Source organism: Malania oleifera, chromosome 5 (genome assembly GCF_029873635.1).
Source record: "Malania oleifera isolate guangnan ecotype guangnan chromosome 5, ASM2987363v1, whole genome shotgun sequence".
Classification (NCBI taxonomy): domain Eukaryota; kingdom Viridiplantae; phylum Streptophyta; class Magnoliopsida; order Santalales; family Ximeniaceae; genus Malania; species Malania oleifera.
Genome location: NC_080421.1, coordinates 105,450,529 through 105,471,228, shown reverse-complemented (window position 1 = coordinate 105,471,228; position 20,700 = coordinate 105,450,529). Strand labels below are relative to the sequence as shown.

The following is a 20,700-nucleotide window of genomic DNA, read 5'->3' as shown; positions in this document are numbered from 1 at the left end:
TAATAAATGAAAAATAAATACAATAATGGGTATCTATAATATTGTTTTTTATTTATAAATAAACAAGAGAATATTTATTGTGATTATTATCATAAAATTTATATTTTTTTAATAATAAAGTCATTTTCTCAACCACCTTTCTCCTAGGAGGCTATGAAACTAGCCTTTTTGGCTATAGAAATTGGAGACTCCCTCCTCAACACCGCTTTCTTAATAGGATATATTTTTAAATTTAAATGAATGAACAATTGTCATGCTATGAAGCTAGCCTTTTTGGTTATAAAAAGAAAACCTTGTTAAACACGATTTTTTTTTAAACTATAAATAATATTATAGAAAGATAAGATCTCATAAACTAAATTTTTTGGATTGATTTAGAACCGTTAATATTGGATAGTTTAGGGTCTTCCCAATCCCAAAAACTAACTCATGAAATGTCCCTCCCACTTAATAATTAACCACAAGCCTCTTTCACAATCAATGTAAGATAATTCAATAATCTCCCCTTCACACGTTGGGATCTCTCCTGGTAAGGTATTGGGGTTTCTCTCGACGCGGCAACCATCAGGGAGAAGGTTGAACCAAACTCTGATGTCAGTGTTGGATGGTATAGGGTATTCTTAACCTTAAAAGTTAGCTCATGGAATAAGACTTTTCCTCACACTTAATAACTGACCACCAGCCTCTTCTACAATTTATGTGGGATAAGCCAACAGTTAAGTCATGTGATTTAATTACCATAAGTGATTAATTTTATTTTGATTTAATGCACTTGTGTTCTCTTTTATTTTTTGTCTAATTATAAATGATAATATTTTTTTATTTTCAATATAAATAGAACATTATCTACTCAAGACTACTTGAATCAAAGATTTTATTTGAGGGAAAGAATGAAAAGAAATATGAGAAGGAAACTCATTTGATATTGTATTTTGTCTCTATATCAAATACTATTAAAAATGATATTTTGTTCTAATATGATTAAAGATTAAAAAAAATGTTAATAATGTGTAAAAAAAAAATCAATTTTATTGATTTGATATTATTTTTATTTTGTGTGATAACCAAACATTAAAAGAAAAGAAAGAAAGAAAGAAAGATTCCTTCAATTTTTTTCTCTTTTCTTTAAGGCCCGTTTGGAACTCTGAAAATATTAGAGAAAAGAAAAAAAAATATTAAGGAATTTCACACTTTCATGATTGATTATTAAGGAAAATGAGAAAGAAAATAAAAAATATACCAAATTTATAAACAAAAAATTAATTTTACACATCAATTGAGATTTAATTTTTTCCTAATTTTTTGTCATAGTAAAACAAGTTTTTATTTTTATAGTATTTTATATAGAAAAAAATACAAGAGAAAAAAAGTTTTTTCCTTATTTTCCTTTCCTCAAATAAAACCCTAATATTTTCTAAATTTCAAAAGAGACCTTAATGAAAATGAAATTTTTTAAAGTTCATTAGGTCATAAAAGCACGTTTATTTCATAAACTAAGAATACTTAAGTTTGGATAAATTTTTAAATCATTCTTTACTTATATTTGGCATTACAAAAGGTAGGGTGGACATGTAGGGACTTAACTAGTGCATGAAGGCATATAAAAAAGGCCAATCTCCCCACCAATCTACTTAAGCTAAGGCAGCGGATATAGAAAAGAAAAAGAAAAAAAAAATGATGACATAACAAATAGCGAGAATGATTATGAATATAGTTGAGTATAATTCGGTTAAAACTAAATTAATCGAGAAAATTCAATCGGTTCAGTTTGATTAAAAATTTATTCGGTTTGATTTGATTTGGTTTTCATTTTTGTTGAATTTTCGATTTTCGATTTTTTGTTCGGTTAATTTGGTTAACCGAATTAACCAAATAGTATAAATGAATAATAAATAATTACATATATTATATATTATATATATACTAATTTTATTTATTTTTTATATATTATATATTAAAACTCTTTATTATATATTATATATTATATTATATATATATATTAAAATCTTAAATCGGTTAATCAATTTAACTGAAATTTAGTTCGGTCAATTTTAAATTCGGTTAAATATGGAATTTTGATCGATTCAGTTAGTGAGATTTTTCAATTAAATTTTTTTGGTGAATTTGGTTAATTACCGAATGCTCACCCTTAGTTATGATAGCCTTTAAATTATTTAGATGGTACAGTTCCACAAAAAACCTTAACTTGCAAAACAAATGTCTTATAATAGATTAATCCATTCCCTTTCCAAACCTATGATCCCTTCTCATTCTATTTTCAGAGTTTAAATTTAACTCTTAATTTAAAAATTGTGATATCATTTGGAAATTTAGAAGAAAAAAATTATATTGGTAATTGCTGAAAATTTTGTCGTATTGCACATTACTCTCTACACTTTAGCCAACGACATTTAACTATATAAACCTTTAAAAAATTACAATATCTAATAGATTTGCTATTTTGATCAACAAGATTACACGTAATCTATTTTGTGAAATCTTTGTGTATATCCCATCGAAGAGCCAGTTATATAGTTAGTCCCATGAAATTTTATTAGATTGGACATTGATCCTTGAGTATTGGTTAAACAAAACTTTGGACCAACAATTAATGAATTGAACTAATTAAGTTTAACACTATAATTTCTATGCATTAAAGATATAATTTATGTCAAAAAATCACAATTTACAAAAAAATAAAATAAAAATTGTAGAGGTATTGACTCCAAATACCTCTATTGGGTTGATCATAACACCCAAATTTTGTTGTCTATATCAACTATAATAGCGTAATTGTGTGTAACCCCCTAGCACATGCTAACATTCATTTGGAGGCTAGCCGTAGGAGTTCTTTAAGAAGATTACAGGACGGCAAAATTGTTAGTGAGCAAGTGCTCACAATTTTAGGTTCTTGCTCATAATTTTTTGGCCGTATGAGTTTGATTGACTTTCTAAACTATAGCGTGGTTTAAATAATTTTTTTATATAAAAAAATTGATAATCAAATTGGAATTTAACCATAAAACATGAAGTAACCATATCAGGTTATCTATCCTTTCCTACCACGTCCAAGATTTAAGCATGAAACATTCAATATGCACATCTTAAAACTTTGATTTTTGAGATGACGACGAAGAGTTGATACAATTCGGTGTCATAACATAATAAGAATTTGAAAATTGTGCAAATCTATTCTTACCTGTTTTAGCACTAGATGCATTTTCTTATGAAAAAAATTACATAACACAAATCAATATCAAAATTTTCAAAAAATTATCGAGAAAATCGACCCTTCTATTATTTTTTTTAAATAAAAATTTCATGCATTAAATTAAACGAAAAGATCCATTCACTACCACGTGATTATTATGTGGACATTAACTATAGGGTCATAAAAAGTTTATTCCTACTGCTCCTTTGTAGTTTTCTTTTGAAAAATAGACATAATAACATAAAGACTCTATACAATATTAAATAATTATTTAATTTTAAAAATTTAAAATGCTATGTCGAAGTATAAAAAGGAACTTTAGTGAGCCTAAGCTTTAGGTGTAACAGTGATTAAAAATCTCATCCACACACATTAACTAATAATTACTTTTGGATACCCAGCTAGATAATTCCAAGAGGACACGTAGATGCTTCCCAGCTCAAAAATAAATGGAAAGGAAAAATATTTGAAAGTACCATTCAGTCCTCAAGCCCCTGAGGCGACGACCAAGATTAACATAGAACTTACGGGGTTAAATTTGGAATAAGATTTCTTTGGTGCTAAGAATCGATGCCACGACGGGAAGATTCTTGAAGGCTTCCCCCTTGTCTGTAAATTTTCTTTTCTCTTTCTTTTAATTATATTTTCTCTTCATTTACTCCCACCTTCCACGCGCGAATTTGCATCGGCAAGCACTAGGTCTTTATAAGAAACTGAGAGCCGGCTTCCTTCTCAGAATCAATTCATAAGGGAGACAAAATCTTCAAAACCCTTATTGATTTCTGCTGCTCTGCATACCCTTGGAAGAAATTTGTATATTTTTTTCTGTGAATTATTATGTCAATGGAAGATTATTTTTTGGACTGTGGTCTTTCTACTTCTTCCAAGGGGCAACACCTAGTAGGCTATGGTGAGTTCGGAATCCAGTTATCAGATGCTATTTTTTGCTTTTCTTGCTTTTTGGGTTTTGTGCCTGGGACCAGCGCGGGCTCTGATTTGTCCATCTTTTGATGATTGGTGTGTTCTTGTTCGTGGTTGGTGCAGATCACTGTTTTGAGTTTGAAGAGATTGAAGACGACGAGGAGGAGTTTGAGGTTGATTCTTCGAAGGCCGAATATCCATGCCCTTTTTGTACGGAGGATTTCGACATCGTTGGATTGTGCTGCCATATCGATAAGGAGCATCCTGTCGAGGCCGAGTCTGGGGTACTACTTCCTCTCTCTGTTAGTTCTTACTCTTAAATGGTAGCCTCTATTTACTGATAGTATATTATAAGAGTGCGTATGTTTGCTTATGATTCAGTCAAACTATCTTTTGCTTTCTTTTTAAGAAGTTTTCACTTCTGGGTGCCTGTCGATTGCCTTTCTTCAACCTATGCTTCTTTGGGGTTATTTTGTTAATGTCTAGACCATCCACCGTGTTAACATGACGACTGTGGTCTTGTTTATTGATGAAATTAGGACAATATGAGGAGAACCACCCTCGAAATTGAAAGGGGGAATAGGAGTTTGTTTATTGATGAAATCAGGACAACAGAAGGCGAAGCACCCTTGAAATTGAAAAGGGGAGTCGGAGCTTTGGAAGGCTTTCACTTGTAATGTTTAAACCTGCTATAAAATTACAATATGTCAGGAATTTGGGTTCAATTTTTGTATCTTTTTATATGGATTGTACCTGACTTTGAAATGAAGTGATTGTCAAAGTTATTAAAATAATGATCCTATGGTGGATTGCTAAGGTTGAAAATATGTAAGTAACTGCATTTATATGTTATTCTTTATACATTTCAACAATATAAACTGAAAAATTGGACGGTGTTCTTGATATAAGAAAATTACAAATAGCCCTGTGGTGATTGGTGAAGCCCTTACATAAGAAAAATAGAAGAAGATAAAGTGTTTGAATTGTTGCATTCCTAACTCAATCAAACCAACTTACAATGAAAGCTAAGTGAAAAAATTCATAAAAAAGAAATTTTTTTTTAATACAAATCAATCAACAAACAGTTACATAGCATTAACATGTAAAATAACAAGAATGTAGTACGAGTTTCAACCTAGCTACTCAGAATTAATGTTAACAGTCGAGTGATCATTTGGTTCCTAAGTGTTAGTAAGATCATCATCAACTTCTTCACACAGCTAACCATTAAAATCATCACAGTATAATAACTGCGTGGATTAGTGTATTAAGCATATATCTTCATTTTCAACTGGAACATTAATTTTAGTTTGCCGCTCTTAATGAAAATTAATGAACTAAATGCAAACTCTTGAGTAGATAATTTCATTAATATAAAATAAACTAAATGACTTCATAAGCTGTCCATTTATTATACAAGTTATACAGAACAAGCACGGAGCCTGTAGTACAAGTAATTTAGTTAAGATTTACAAATATAAATGTATCATAAAATCAGATCCTACAGAAGTTTTAAAAATAGTTGCAGTCTATGTGCTGTATAGGTAACGTTGTGTTCATTTCTATTGTCTTCTTATGTAATATGTAAAATGGATGTTGCTTCTGTGAACTTATTTGTGACACTAGCAAACTCGTTTAGAACTTAAAGAGTTACATCATTTGGGTCTTCGGTGATTTTTAAATCAAGTTACAGATGAAATATGCTAAATATGTGGAATGTCATGTTTCTTTTTTCACTAGAGGGGAAAAAATCCTTGTAGCTGTTGCTAATCCCTATTTCTATTGAGTATAGATATAATCTAAGAAATGATAAGAATAAGCAGTGGAAAATATTTATATTTCATATTTTATAGCATAAATACGTAAAAGAACAAACATCTAATCAAAATATAGTGGTATTGTGCAAAGACTATTGACTACCTGCCTTAAAAATAGGTGTGGGCATGGTTTGGTTAACCGAACTATTACTGTATTACCCCTGAGCCATTAACCAAACTGAAGTTACCAAACTGTTTAAAATGGTTAGCTGAAATTTGGTTAATTGGTTTTTAGTTAACCGAACTGAACCATTTCGTATAATTTAAATTTTAAAGTCACTACAAATAATATATTTTTTTCCATAATAATCAACATGTAAATTAAAATATTCAAAATAAAAATTTAAGCATGCATTTTTTATCAATACATATATATTTTTAAATTTTAATTATTAAAAATTATATAATATTATATATAATATGTATTTTTTTTTTATATATTTACCCTATGTTTGGAGAGACCTTAGATTTGGATAAAATGTAATATTAAATTGTATTGAAATTTGTCTCAAATCCACCAAAATCCAAATCTAAGGTCCAAAATTAATGCTCTCAAACATAACATCATAGTATCTCAGTCCGGTTTGGTTTATTGTGGTTATTTAATGGGCCAATATTAAAAAAAATTGAGAATTCCAAACCAAAACCAAACCAAGAAAGTGGTTAACTGATTTTTCGGTTCGGTTTTGTATTTGATTCAGTTTTTTGGTTTGCTTGCGCTTCGTTACTTAAAAATTATAGTTCTAAGCTGATTTTTTTTAGCAATTGAAGGATGCGGATGTATGTTACATATATAATTTTTAAATAATTCTGAAATATGAATTTTCCTTTTCCTATGTAATAGACGTTTTCTTATGATCTTATCTTCACTTGAGTTAATTCTTGACTATTTGATAGAAAAATGGCTTTTAGTGTTAAAAAAATATGCATGAAGTTCTAAAGGATTTTTTTTTTTTTTTTCAAGAGTAAAAAATCAGTGTAACAAGTAGTTAAAGCAATTCACAACATGGGGGAATGACAAGAAGTAGCAAACAGTGACAGATCATAACAGCTATTTTGTCATTGTAGCAGATTGTTTTACATGATATTGTTGTGAATTAAGGAAATTATGAGATTTCATCCTGTGATGGTTTTTTATGGCACTGGTGCCATATTATCGGGTTATGTGGCGTTACATAATGGTAAAGAGTGTTTTATAAAACCATGGATCCTACCACCGATCTCATTGATCCTATTGCGATTTTGCAACCATGGTGATTATTGAGAGAGGTTAATGGTTTGGTGCTTTAGTGGCAGGGTTACTGCCAAATATATGCTGTCAATGGTTTAAGGAGTGCATTTTATTTTTTATTTTATATTTTTAAAGTTCTTAATGAGATCCTGATTGTGCTTCTCAACTTATGCTCTATGCACTTGCAATTTTTGCAGGTATGCCCTTTTTGTACTTTGAGAGTGGGGATGAATTTAGTTGGACACATAACCTCACAGCATGGAGATTTTTTTAAGATATCCTTCTTATCCTTTTTATTGTGACCTGGCTGATTATATTTGTGCTCTGATTGTGTTTTGATTTGAAAATTTCATATATTATTAGGAAATTTTAACTTTTTGAGCATGGTCATTGGTCACTAGTACTTCATCAAACACCTATAATATGAATGTGTGAAAAGTGTTAAAATTGCTTTTGGAAAAAAATATCCTCATTTTCTCTAAGTTGGCTGTGCAAAAGCACCCATAATCCTAATTGCAATATTATATTTAAAAAATTATCTGTTTTTAAAATTTTTTATATAAAGATGCCCTTATATGGGCATAAAGTATAAAACTATATTTGATAAAACTAATCTTTTCTAATTTGTTTGACCCTAACCATCAAAGATATTATCAGGACATGAATATATTCTGATCTCTCATAATGAAATAAATTATATATTGTATGAAAGGATCTTCTCTTGAGATTGGAAGGTATTAAACTAAAAAGTTCCAACTTCTATCTTGAATTTTTCAATCATATGAAATCAGAACTATGAGTTCTAATGACAAAGTGAAAAATTCTATTTTCATTAATCAAATTTTCATCAAATAGCTTGAAGGTTAAAAGAAAGAGTTCAAAAGTTCCTCAAAAGAGTTTAGTGCTGTCATCCAAAGTGAAGTCAATATGGTTTGTTTCTTGTAAGAAATCTAATTTGTATAAAATATCTAGTTACCACTATCAAATTTAAATATTAAGCATACAAAATAATAAAAATATTTTACTTTTAAACAGAACTTTTAATATTTATGCTAAACCCTTTGTTTTGTTTTTCTTTTTGTTTTATTTTGTTTTTCTTTTTGTTTTATTTTTTTTGGTTTTGTTATCTAATGATATGTTTTTTGCTTTACTTTAACTCACACACTTCATTTACTATTTGTTTCTCACATGTGAAAATCGGGTTTGCAGTCCACTTGCATCCTATGAATAAATAATTATAAAACTTTTACATAAGTATGGGTGTGTTAAATATTCTATCTGTTTAAAACATTAGTTAGATGATAATACCTGGACTTTTTGAAAGCACTCTTTTAACTATACATTTTTATCATGCAATAACCAATTAGATCTACATGTGCTGAAATAATGCTATATCTTTTCATCAGTGACTAAGGAGTTATTTCTATACATGTGTCCCACATATTAACTTAATTTTAAAAATTTTAATTTGAAGGAAAAGAGGATCTGTTATTAACATTTGCTATAATATCAAAATCAAAGTAAATGTAAATATAACAGAGGATTAGTTTGTTTAAAAAATATATAGATTGATTGCAAATGGTTAATTTTTATGTTTCACAGTTAGGTAACATAAATTAATTTAATCAAATTATAAAATATAAAAAAAAGTTCTTCTAGAGCTAGGTGCTAAAATTTTAATTAAAAAATTTTAATCTATTAGTAGTATGTAGTATAATATTTTCAATGATTACAAAGATACAATCTATTCCTATGAATAACCTCAAATAATGAGAATTTAATTTTTTTACTTAATTACTAGTTGTTGTGTATACTAGAGATTATTTCAATAGAGCTTGTTAAAATTTTAAATTGATTTATAAAATTGAATATTCTAAAAAAATTTAATTTTATGTAAACATTATTTCCTTATAAGCACGTGCAACACATGAAAAGTTTAGCAGTCTAGGAGATAAGTAAAATCAAGAGGAAAATTGTTCAGCTCCTGGCGGCTTGTAAGAGTTTCCAAAAGTCTTAAAGGGATACTGGGATGTGTGACAAATTTAGTAGTCTAGAAGAATAAGCAGGAGCAAAGGTAATCAAGATGACAACTGTTTAGGTTATAGATTTTGAAAATTTCTAATGTTTTAGAAAAGTTATTTTAAAAAAAATATTTGTTATACTAGTTTAAATGCTTTCTTTTTGAAGATAATTTGTAAAATATGCCACCTTTGTTGGTATTTACTTATTTATTTTAGGTATGTAGGTAAGACCTTTGTTTAATTAGGAAGATTATATTGATGAATTTAAGTTTTCTATTCTCTTGTTTTCCCTTTCAAGTATCTGTCCAGTGCAAATCATTATAGTGTGCATTACCTGCATTAACTTTTGGAAAGTTTTTATTTTTTATTTTTAATTTTTCCTATGTGGTATTAAATGATGGCAAACATAGTTGTTGTTTTGTTGTTTTTTGTTTTTAGTTTTTCTTTAATGTGCCCTAATGGGTGGGGGATGGTGGGTTTAAACTTATGGCAATTTAAAGTCTAGTTCATACTTTGAATTCCTTTACTAGAGGATACCGTCACAAATTGAAACTTCTTAAAGGGGAAGCCTTTTCAACCCTTCAATTGCCAAAGAAAGATGCACTGGATGGACATCTGTGGTCTTCTCATATGGTTTCTTCCTCAAGTTTGGAACCTGATCCATTGCTTTTCTCATTTATCCACAACCTGACCACAATTGATGAATCTAAAAGTGTTCGCCATGAGTTTTTGGCCGAGGCGAACTTGGCAGGAAAAAGCTCAAATCTAAATATGCCACAAAGGTATGCCAAACCATCTCTGTTCTCTTTTTTGGATTGTGTTATGAAATAACTACTTTGACCAAACCTGAAGTCCCATTACGTGAAATTGGTTGCATGAATTTTCTTCTGCTATCCTTTAATAATGGAGGGCTGTCAAATATGTACTCACTATCTCATTCCTAGTTATTCTAGGTCTACACTGTCCTATAGTCACTAACAGTTGCTAATTCATTCCTCATCAGTGTGTTATTAGGCCTACATTACAAGTGCCCAAACAATGTTAACCTCCCTGCCCTTAGTTTCTATAGCTGTTATGCCCAACTTACTATGAATATGTTTGTTTCTTAATTTATCTTTGTTATATCACTCATCTATCCCAATATTCTCACTTTAACAACGTCTACATTTTAAATATGTTGTTTCTTAGTTACCTCACAATGTGATTCATATGACGTAACTGGTCCTTACAGCCATCCGATAGAACTTTCTTTCTAATTTTAGGGTATTCTACAAACACACAACATGTTCGAATTACTTCATTTTACCCAACATGCTTGAAAAACATGTATTGGATCTTCAATTTTTCCTTCAGCTTGCATATTGGATATGAGATATTGAAATCTACTTTTGTTTCTTATTTTTATTTATTTTTATAGAAATTTACTTGTGTTGATAACTTCTTGACCATCAAATTTAATCGATTATCCAATATTCCTCCTAAAATAATTAAAATTGTTTCATGTATTCTTTATTATTTCTATTTGGCTTACAACCTCTAGATTCTACAATTTGTTTCCACAATTCTAACTTCATCAATCAAGACGATATCATTTGCCAGTGAACCTTCATTTTAGATATTCATAGTAAATTTCCTCGTCACTAATGTAAAAAGATAAAGACTTAAAGCAGATCTACTATGATTGGACATTCCTTAAACTCTCAACATGTAGTATTAATGCTAGTCACTACTATCATACATATCCTTAATGACATCCATGTGCCTACTTCATACTCCCTCCCCTCTCCCCACTCAAATCCACCATACAATCCCCTAAGTACCTGTATCATATGCTTTCTCTAGGTCAATAAAAATCTTATGCAAGTCTCTTTTCCCAAAAAAATTCTTTAATTTTCTTGATAGATATATAATTTTCTTGTGCTTATGCTCCTCAAGTCGGCTTAGTAGAAAATCTTAAGAAAAAATTTTGGGAAGATATGGATAGTATTATACAAGGCATACCAAGGACTGAGAAAATATTTATAGGAGGAGATTTGAATGGACACGTTGGAAGAGATAATAAAAATTATGAAAGGATACATAGAGGATATCGATATGGAGACAAAAATAAGCTTGAGGAGATGATCTTAGACTTTGCTATGTCATATGATTTTAGTATAATGAATATTTGCTTTAAGAAGAAAGAAGAACACTTAATTGCCTTTAAAAGTCGACAAAATAGAAGTCAAATAGATTTTTTTTTTTAACAAGGAGGGTAGATCGTTTATTATACAAGGATTGTAAAGTTATTTCAGGTGAAAGCCTAACCACACAATATAGAGTCTTAGTGTTAGATATATGTTTTAAAAAATGGAAGAAAAATGATAAAATAAACCAGTGTAAGAGAACTAGGTGGTGGAACCTAAAAGGAGAAAATATAATAAAATTTAAAAAGATAAAATGATCAAAGATGGGTATTGGACTATAGGGGATGGGATAGATATAAATAACTCTTTGGAGTAGATTAGCTAGCTCTATTAAAAAGATAGCAAAAGAGATTTTAGGTGAATCAAGGGGAAAAATCTCAAATAGCAAAGAAAGTTGGTGGGGGGATAAAGATGTACAAAAAACCATAAAGTCAAAAGAATTTGGTATAAAATGTGGCAAAAATGTGAAAATAAGGATAACTTTGAAAAGTTTAAGGAGGCAAGAAAAGATGCAAAAAAGGTTGTTAGTGAAGCTAAATATAGATCATTTAATAGTTTATATGATAGATTAGGTACAAAAGAAGGGGAAAGAGATATATTTAAATTTGCTAAAGTTAGAGAAAGGAAGAGTAAGGACTTAGGAAATATAAAGTGAATAAAAAGTGAGGATGATATTGTCTTGGTTAAGGACGAAGACATTAAAGAAAGATGGCGAAGTTACTTTAGTAAGTTGTTTAATGAAAATCAAATAGAAGGCTTAAACTTAGAATTGTCAAATGGGCAAAAGACTAAAAATATGAGATTTATTCGCAAAATTAGAGTTAATGGAGTTAAATTTGCACTAAAAAAGATGAAAAATAGGAAAGTTATGGGACCAGATGACATCCCAATTGAAGTTTGGAAATGCTTAAGTGATAACAAAATTATATGGTTAACTAATTTATTTAATACAATTATAAAAATTAAGAAAATATCAGATAAATGGAGGAAAAACACTTTAATACCTATATACAAAAATAAAGGAGATATTCAAAATTGTAATAACTATCGTGGACTATGGGAAAGAGTAGTTGAACAAAGATTAAGGTTAGAAACGAAGGTCTCAAAAAATCAATTTGGTTTTATGCCTGGGAGATCTACCACAGAAGTTATATATCTTTTAAGAAGATTAATGGAAAAGTTTAGGGAAAAGAAGAGGGACTTGCATATGATATTTATTGACCTTGAGAAGGTATATGATAGGATACTTAGGAAAGTTCTATGGTGGGTTTTAAAAGAAAAAAGTGTATGTAGTAGGTATACTGATGTCATGAAGGATATGTACGATGGAGTAATGACTGGTTTAAGGACTATAGATGGAGAAATTAGAGAATTTCTAATCACCATAGATGTACATCAAGGATCTGCTTTGAGTCCTTATCTTTTTGCTTTAGTGATGGACCAATTGACTAAGAGTATTTAAAAGGAGGTTCCATGGTATATGTTATTTGCGGATGATATTGTATTAATTGATGAAACTAGGGACGTTGTAGAGGCTGAGTTAGAATTATGGAGAGAAGTTTTAAAATCTAGAGGCTTTAGGATAAGTATAAATAAGACAGAATATATGAAATGTAATTTTAGTAATAATAGGAGGAATATTGAAGACAATTAAACTTGATGATGAAGAAATAGATAGCACTTGTAGATTTCGATACCTTGGATCTATTATGCAAGCTGAAGGAGAAATTGAAGATGATGTAATGCTGAGTTAAAGTAGGTTGGGTAAAATGGAGAAGTGCTTCAAGTGTGTTCTGTGATCGTAAAATACCCTTAAAATTGAAAGGGAAGTTTTATAGGACAACTATAAGATTAGTTATGTTATATGGATTAGAATGTTGGACGATGAAGAAACATAATATCCAAAAAGTATAAGTTGTTGAGATGATGCTTAGATGGATGAGTGGTATAACGTTAAAAGAAAAATTAAGGAATTAACATATTCGCGGTAAGTTAGGTGTACCTATAAAAGATAAGATAAAGGAGGGACGACTTAGATGGTATGGACACTTACAATGTAGGCCACATAGTGCATCAGTGAGGAAGAGTGAGTTAGTTACTGTTTGGGGGGGGGGGGGAGGGAGGAGGGGTAGGGGGTAGACCTAAAATAACTTGGGAAGAGATAATGAGTAAGGATTTAATATTCCTGAATCTGTCAAAAGAAATGGTCCATGATCGCATAAATTGGCGGAAAATGATTTTTATAGCCGACCCCGCCTAGCGGGACTTGAGACTTGGTTTTGTTTTGTTGTTGTTGTTTATATATAACTTCCATAGTTGATCTCCTAGGCATAAGATTTTGTGAAATCTTCGTTTCCAATGTTAGTCTTTGTTCACTTACACTTTCCCAAAATTCCGTTGTAATATTTAGCCTTTGTTTGTGTGCATTTAGCTGCCTGTGGCTCTTAATGGTCTAAAATTCTGAAACCGATATTGTTTGGTAAACCTTTTAATTGGTACCTAATTACTTATGAGTGAACAAGAGATCTTTCCATTGTTGATTAAATTAAAGGTCTATTTAGAGGCACTGTTGGGCATTTTTTACCCCAAAAAAGTTTAAATTACAGAATATTCCATGATGAACTGCTCCTCATGAGTGATGTTTGGATACTTACTTTTACTACAGAGGTTGTGTGGATCTATATTATTATCATTTGAATTATACTATTTTATTTCAACATGTAATTTATATATTGTAATACATAACAAAATAATATATGATTATTAATTTATTTTAATAGTAATATTGTCAAGTAAATTAAAATTTTAATTAAGATTTTCTAATTGATATTTCAATTTAAAATTTAATATTTTCTACCTAATAGTTGTAATAATATCTATGTTAATTAAAATTTTTAGTTTTAATATTTTCTATTAAATAAATAATATATGATTATTATTTTCTTGTTAACAATAGTAGATTATTAACTTACGCTTATAATATTCTTCACTTATGAGTGAATAGGAGATCTTTCCATTGTTGATTAAATAAAAGGTCTATTTGGAGGCATTGTTGGGCATTTTACCCCAAAAAAGTTTAAATTCTAGAATACTCCATGACAAACGTCTCCTCATGAGTGATGTTTGGATACTTACTTTTATTATAGATGTTGTGTGGATCTATATTATTATCTTATGAATAATACTATTGTATTTCAACATGTAATTTACATATTGTAATACATAATAAAATAATATATGATTATTAATTTATTTTAATAGTAATAATACTAAATAAATTAAAATTTTAATTAATATTTTATAATTGATATTTCAATTTAAAATTTAATATTTTCTACCTAATAGTTGTAAGAAAATCTGTGTTAATTAACATTTTTAGTTTTAATATTTTCTATTAAATAAATAATATATGATTATTATTTTCTAGTTAACCACAGGAGATTATTATTAATTTATGTTAATAATATACATAATATATGATTATTATTTTCTAAATAACAATTGTAGATCATTAACTTATGTTTATAATATTCTTAGTTACACTATCTTTTTATAATTTATAATGTCTTCCTGGGTTTGCCTTCACCATCTTAGGGATATACCGCATCTTCATCCATCTCTATATATGCAGTACGCTTACATTTGTAAATAGTAATAAGATAGAACACACATTGATTCAGTCACCTACCCCACCTCCATAGCTTCACAATATCAATTTCTTTGATTTTAATTGGCAACGCCAATATGTGATTCTGATTTCTCTGAGAGTTCAACATGAACCATCACACTCTCAATAGCAATTTGCAAGGGGCACCCAATATGTTTAACCCCTTCTAATTCTTAGTTCTTTTATATCTCCTATCACAGTTTCAAATAATTTTCCGCCATGGAAGCTTCTGTGAGGATTTGAATCTATCCTCTCTCACTCGAGAAAACACACACTCTCAAACTCACCCCTTGATTCCTTCATTCGCTCTTTGCCAAAAAGATAAGGATTCAAAGCAGATCCTTGATGTACACCTATAGTGATTGGAAATTCTCTAGTTTCTCCATTTATAGTCCTTACACTAGTCATTACTCCATTGTACATGTCTTTAATGACATCGGTATACTTACTACATACACCCTTTTTTTTCAAAACCCACCATAGAACTTCCCTAGGTATCCTATTATATGCTTTCTCAAGGTCAATAAATATCATATGCACTTTCCTAAACTTTTCCATGAATCTTCTTAAAAGATAAATAGCTTCTGTGGTAGATCTCCTAGGCATAAGACCAAATTGATTTTCTGAGTGATTGTAGAATACCCTTAAAATTGAAAAGGAAGTTTTATAGGATAGCTATAAGACCGGCTATGTTATATGGATCGGAATGTTGGGCAACGAAGAAACATAATATCAAAAAAGTAAAAGTTACCGAGATGAGAATGTTTAGATGGATGAGTGGTACAACATTGAAAGATAAATTAAGGAATGAACATATTCATGATAAGTTAGGTGTAGCTCCTATAGAGGATAAGATAAGGGAGGAACGACTCAAATGGTATGGACACTTGCAACGTAGGCCACATAGTGCACTTGTGAGGAAGAGTGACTTAGTTACTGTTTGGGGGGGGGGTAGTAAAGGGGTAGGGGTAGAATTAAAATAACTTGGGAAGAGATAGTGAGTAAGGATTTAATATCCTTGAATCTATCAAAAGAAATGGTTCATGATCACATAAATTGGCAGACTAAGGCTTGGTTTTGTTGTTGTTGTTGTTGTGTTGTTGTTGCTTTTCCCTCCCCAAGACTGTTGGGGTGAGTATGAGAAAAGAATGGTCGGGTGAGCACTAGCTGAACATAGACCGAATTGAATTTTGGGGCGGGGGATACTTGGCTTGGCGGAAGTTCAATCTTGACTCTCCATGTATTACTTGTCCACCATGCCTTGCATGCAGTCAAGGGGAGAGGAGAGAGGCTGAATGCAGGGCTGGGTATCATAAAAATGCCACCACATGGTAATAGTGCCGCTATTGAGTGGTGTGGATGAACCACTTTTTCCCCCTAAAGCCCATCTTTCATTGCTTTTTGAAAATTTCTTTAAATTGCTGAAAAAAACGGTTTGAAAACTTATTATTATTTTTTTTTTGGTAACAAGTACTTTCTTGTAACTTGTAAGCAAGCCGAACACCACTTTTGGTAGTGAACCACTTATTTAAGTGACAAGTGTGTGTTGTCGAGTGAGAGCTCAAAACCCAGTTCACAGATTCAAAACTACCTTCAACATTTAATGCTTAATTTTATCAAATACCCCTTTAATTCCAAGATGGTTATATTTACTTTTCCATATTTTGTCATCTTCAATGCATACTTAAATGACTCTAATTTTGCTGATAAAATAGCTTATATCTTTTTATTTAATTAAAATAGTGTCATCCTCATTTTTTATACTTTTTACATTACCAAAATCTCTTTCTTTCTTCAACTCTAGCAAGTTTAAATGTCCTTTTTTCACCTTTTCTTTTTGTACCTGGTATGAAAAAAATTAATTTCAGTCTTGCTTTAATCTTCTTCCTTCTCTTTTTTTTTTCAATGCTCTGTGGCATTACTTTTGCATTATATGCTACTGTGTGGGGTCTGGCTTCACATTCTTGGGTGCGTTTTGAATGTTGTATGTCGATTGTGGAGCATTTAGGGTACCTTTTGGCGGCTGTTGTTTCTCTCTACTATATAATTAAGGAAGAGAAAGTAATGTTTGATAAAAAAATTCTTCATTATTCCTATGATTCCCTCAGCCTTACAAGTTATCTTTTAACTGTAATATTTACAGTTTACAAACTATGGATATAATAAATATAAGTAATTTAAGAAAACAAATTTAATTTAATTTTCTGAAATATCTCTATTGAATGGTTTATATTTCCCAAAATTTGGATATATTATTTCTTTATAACTCTCGATTACTTCCCAAAAACCAATAAGTTTTGGGCTACCGACAGCTAGTTGCTGTTATGCATTCATCTAACATCATTGATTTTCTTTTGGTTGTATACATGATACAGTCTAAGTGCACACATTTCATAGAAATTCTTAATGCTTTTGGAGACAGACAGTGATATGAACACTCCCTGCATAAAGTATAAAACTGATTTAAAAAAAAAACACTTGGAAAACATGACCAAATATATAAAAACAAGAATATTGAACAACTTGTAAAGAATATAAATGCAGCCTTACACACGGTTCACCCCCTGGACTGCTTCTGCTGGCCCTGGGTGGAGGGGTGGGAAAAAATATGTGAAGATTTTACTGTTTTTTTTTTACTCGTTGGTGGCCAATCTAACAGTAGTTTTTCTTTGTTTGATGGCTATCTGAACTGATTTACTGATTATTGGATTTAAATTTTCAACTTGTTCAACTGGCTTATCAACAGGTACATGTTGGTTATCATGGGCAAAGAACTTTACTTGAATGATAGAACGACTGAGCCATTAAAATTTTGGGGAAAAAAAATATATTTACACCTCTTAGCATATTAAAATGACACTAGAACCATTACATATAATGGATGCATGTGGTAGTGTAATTAATGAAATTTTGGCCAAAAATATGATTGATAAATTTGTTCCATGAGCATGACGGGAAGCCTATTTGTGACATGTCTTGCACCTACTAGTTTTCTTTTATTTTTTCTTTCTATGGAATAAAATTACTCATGAATTTAAAAAAGTTTGTCACATAAAAATTAAATACAATTAGAAAAAACTAAAAACTTACCAATCCATAGATTATTAGCATTAAATAGAAGTAAAAACTTTTATTCGACTATTGGAGGTTCTAATAGTTGTATAATATAATGAAATGTAATTAGGTAGTGTTTGGGAGCATGGATTTGGGGCCTTGGATTTGGACTTGAGTGGACTCGGACAAAATTTAATACAATTTTGTATTCCATTTTGTGCAAATCCACACAAATTCAAATCCAAAAGCTCTCCCAAACATAAGTTAAGTGTAAAAAATAATATAAAAGTATATAAACGTAATAGAATCAAATACATAAATTTCAATGAAAAGTCTTGATGCCCTGCACGTTCTTTTGAGTTTGTTAATTTATATGATGTTTATACGTTCCTTAGGCTTGTAAGGGCATTTTTGTTCAAAAAACTCTTACTTATATAAACATTTGTATGATCTATTAGATTTAATGGTTTTTGTTAATGGAAGGGGCTTTTTTGTAACTAAAGAGCTAAGGGCTAGTGTCATTTTTAAAAGCTAAGGCCAAAGGGGTGCATTTGTAACATGATGAATAGTTTAGGGGGTGTAGGTGTATTTTCTCCTAAAATTTATTCCTTGGTTATTGACAAGTGGAATTTAGTCAACGTAGTCAAACTAATTAAAAAAAATTCTTGTATGATAATCAAATAGTAGTAAGACAGGATAATTAAGCAGATGAAAATAGTTGAAGACCTTGGAGTCCAAAATACAAGAACAAGACTAGTGGCTTAATAAATATTATGACAGTTCTTATTTTATGTCTCTGAATGGAATGAGCAAAAGAAATTTGGCTGGGAAGTGGAAAAAGTTTCTGGAATGTTGGGTCTGGGCAGAGGGCCAACTGGATTCTCTTTCCAAAGATTAATAATAGTACCACCAGCATCTGTTCACCAGATGGCCAGCTAAATTCTCTTTCCAAAGATTCGGGAGGGTTTCAGCAGTCATTCACACTTTTATAGTTCAAGATTTGGGAAAAAAGTAGGGCTAAAAAGCAATCTTAATTTATCCATGGCATAGGAACAATAATTTATTTTCTTTCTTTTTGCTGTTAGTGTTTTATTTTCCTAGTTTTGGGATATTGTGATTTACTATTTTCTTAGAATACCAATAAAGAAGAACAAAAAGAAGCTAAGTTGTTACAGTTTATGACCCGACTAATGAGTTTTTGCAGATGACTCATAATTGTGGTACCCTGCATGGTACCCTTTTGTTTTGCCTGCTTGTGTGTAACCTGTGTATTTTTTTTTTTCTTCCTCTGAATAGTATGGTAGTTCTGTAGTTGCACTTTCCTGCGTCCATTACTCAGTCTATAGACTTCTCTGTTACCATATGCTGCTGAATCAGATTATATTTTATGATGGCAGAGACGTCAATCCATGTGCTGCCTTGGATGGAGGACCGGCATCCTCTTCATCAGATGAGGACTATCGGGAGAAGGCCGTGAGAAGTGAGTTTGTACAGGGACTATTATGGTCTACCATGCTAGATGACAGCTTATGACAGGCTCAGTATAGCAGCAGTCTTCTTGGACTTTATTTCTATTTTCTGTTTTTTGGGGTAAATATCATGAACTTTAATGTATACAAGCCTGTGGTCAGTGCCTTGTATGTTGGGCTAAGTTAGATGCAGGAATAATGTATCCATCTTTCAAGTGAAATGTAATCTTTTATAAGCCAGAAGGAAGCAGGCTCTTTTTCTCCTGTTCCCAGGATAATGTTGTGCTTTGGTTCTTGCTGGTTAGGTAGTGAGTTGCGGGAATGAGTTGATACCTACAGAAAAGAATTAAATTTTATTTATACAGGGTGCTTGTTAATTTTTCATTGTCATAATCGTAGTTTTAGTGTAGTGTTAGTTTTGCTATTGGATTTGGTCAGTTATTGTCAACATTAAGGCCTGTTGCATGAGCATGCCAATGGTAGTTGGTCAAAAAAAGAGATTGAAGAAGAAAAACCACAAGGAGGATTGTCAAAAGTAGAAGTTGGGTGTCATGTCTATCCTTTTCTCATTGGCACCCTCTCTTCTGCCTCTTTTACGACTTTCTTCTCTTGGATTTGGTGGTGCTTCAAGGCTGATTAGATCCTAGTAGCATTGGAGATATGTATAAGCTTGGTTGTACTCAATTAATAGCATTGGATATCTGTCTAAGCTTAGTGAAAAGCTATGGAAATTGATCACCAACAATGTAACTGGTAGAGTAATCCAACAACTGTTCTCTTCGTAAATAAAATCTGTCTGAGAACTCTCAACTCAAATGCAGCTGATAAATAGTTTCGGATCGTAACCAATGCTAGTCATCTCCACACACTGCCATTGTCTTTGAGATCCATGACATCTGCCAGTGCCCCAGGACCCTCAGCTGCCCTTCAAATGGGCAGTTCTATTTGGAATGTCTGGATTAATAGTCTCATGTAATGTTTATTGAGCCACTTTTCCTCTTCGCAGGCTTTGAAATAAGTAAATCAGAAACACATGGTATATATCTGGACTCCGTGAGATAAAAAATGGAATTCCAACCCCCATTGTGGAAGATTGGGCTAGCAATTGACAATCAATCTAATG

General features: G+C 30.8%; 1 protein-coding gene across 4 annotated transcripts; it reads left to right on the top strand.

Annotated features, from left to right (window-relative positions):
* Positions 1 to 3,801: 3,801 nt before the first annotated feature.
* LOC131155289 (protein DEHYDRATION-INDUCED 19 homolog 4-like) lies at positions 3,802 to 19,967 on the top strand. 4 transcript variants are annotated; one of them, XM_058108321.1, is made up of 5 exons: positions 3,802 to 4,121; positions 4,256 to 4,434; positions 7,378 to 7,455; positions 9,739 to 9,983; positions 19,506 to 19,967. In XM_058108321.1, exons 1-5 carry the CDS (start codon positions 4,049 to 4,051, stop codon positions 19,639 to 19,641), a joined length of 711 nt encoding a protein of 236 aa, XP_057964304.1. In that variant the 5' UTR covers positions 3,802 to 4,048; the 3' UTR covers positions 19,642 to 19,967. The 4 variants fall into 4 exon arrangements, with proteins under 4 accessions (XP_057964304.1, XP_057964305.1, XP_057964307.1 ...); XM_058108322.1 differs by having other exon boundaries at positions 7,378 to 7,456; positions 9,746 to 9,983; XM_058108324.1 differs by having other exon boundaries at positions 3,844 to 4,121; positions 4,256 to 4,416; positions 7,378 to 7,456; positions 9,746 to 9,983.
* Positions 19,968 to 20,700: the final 733 nt, after the last annotated feature.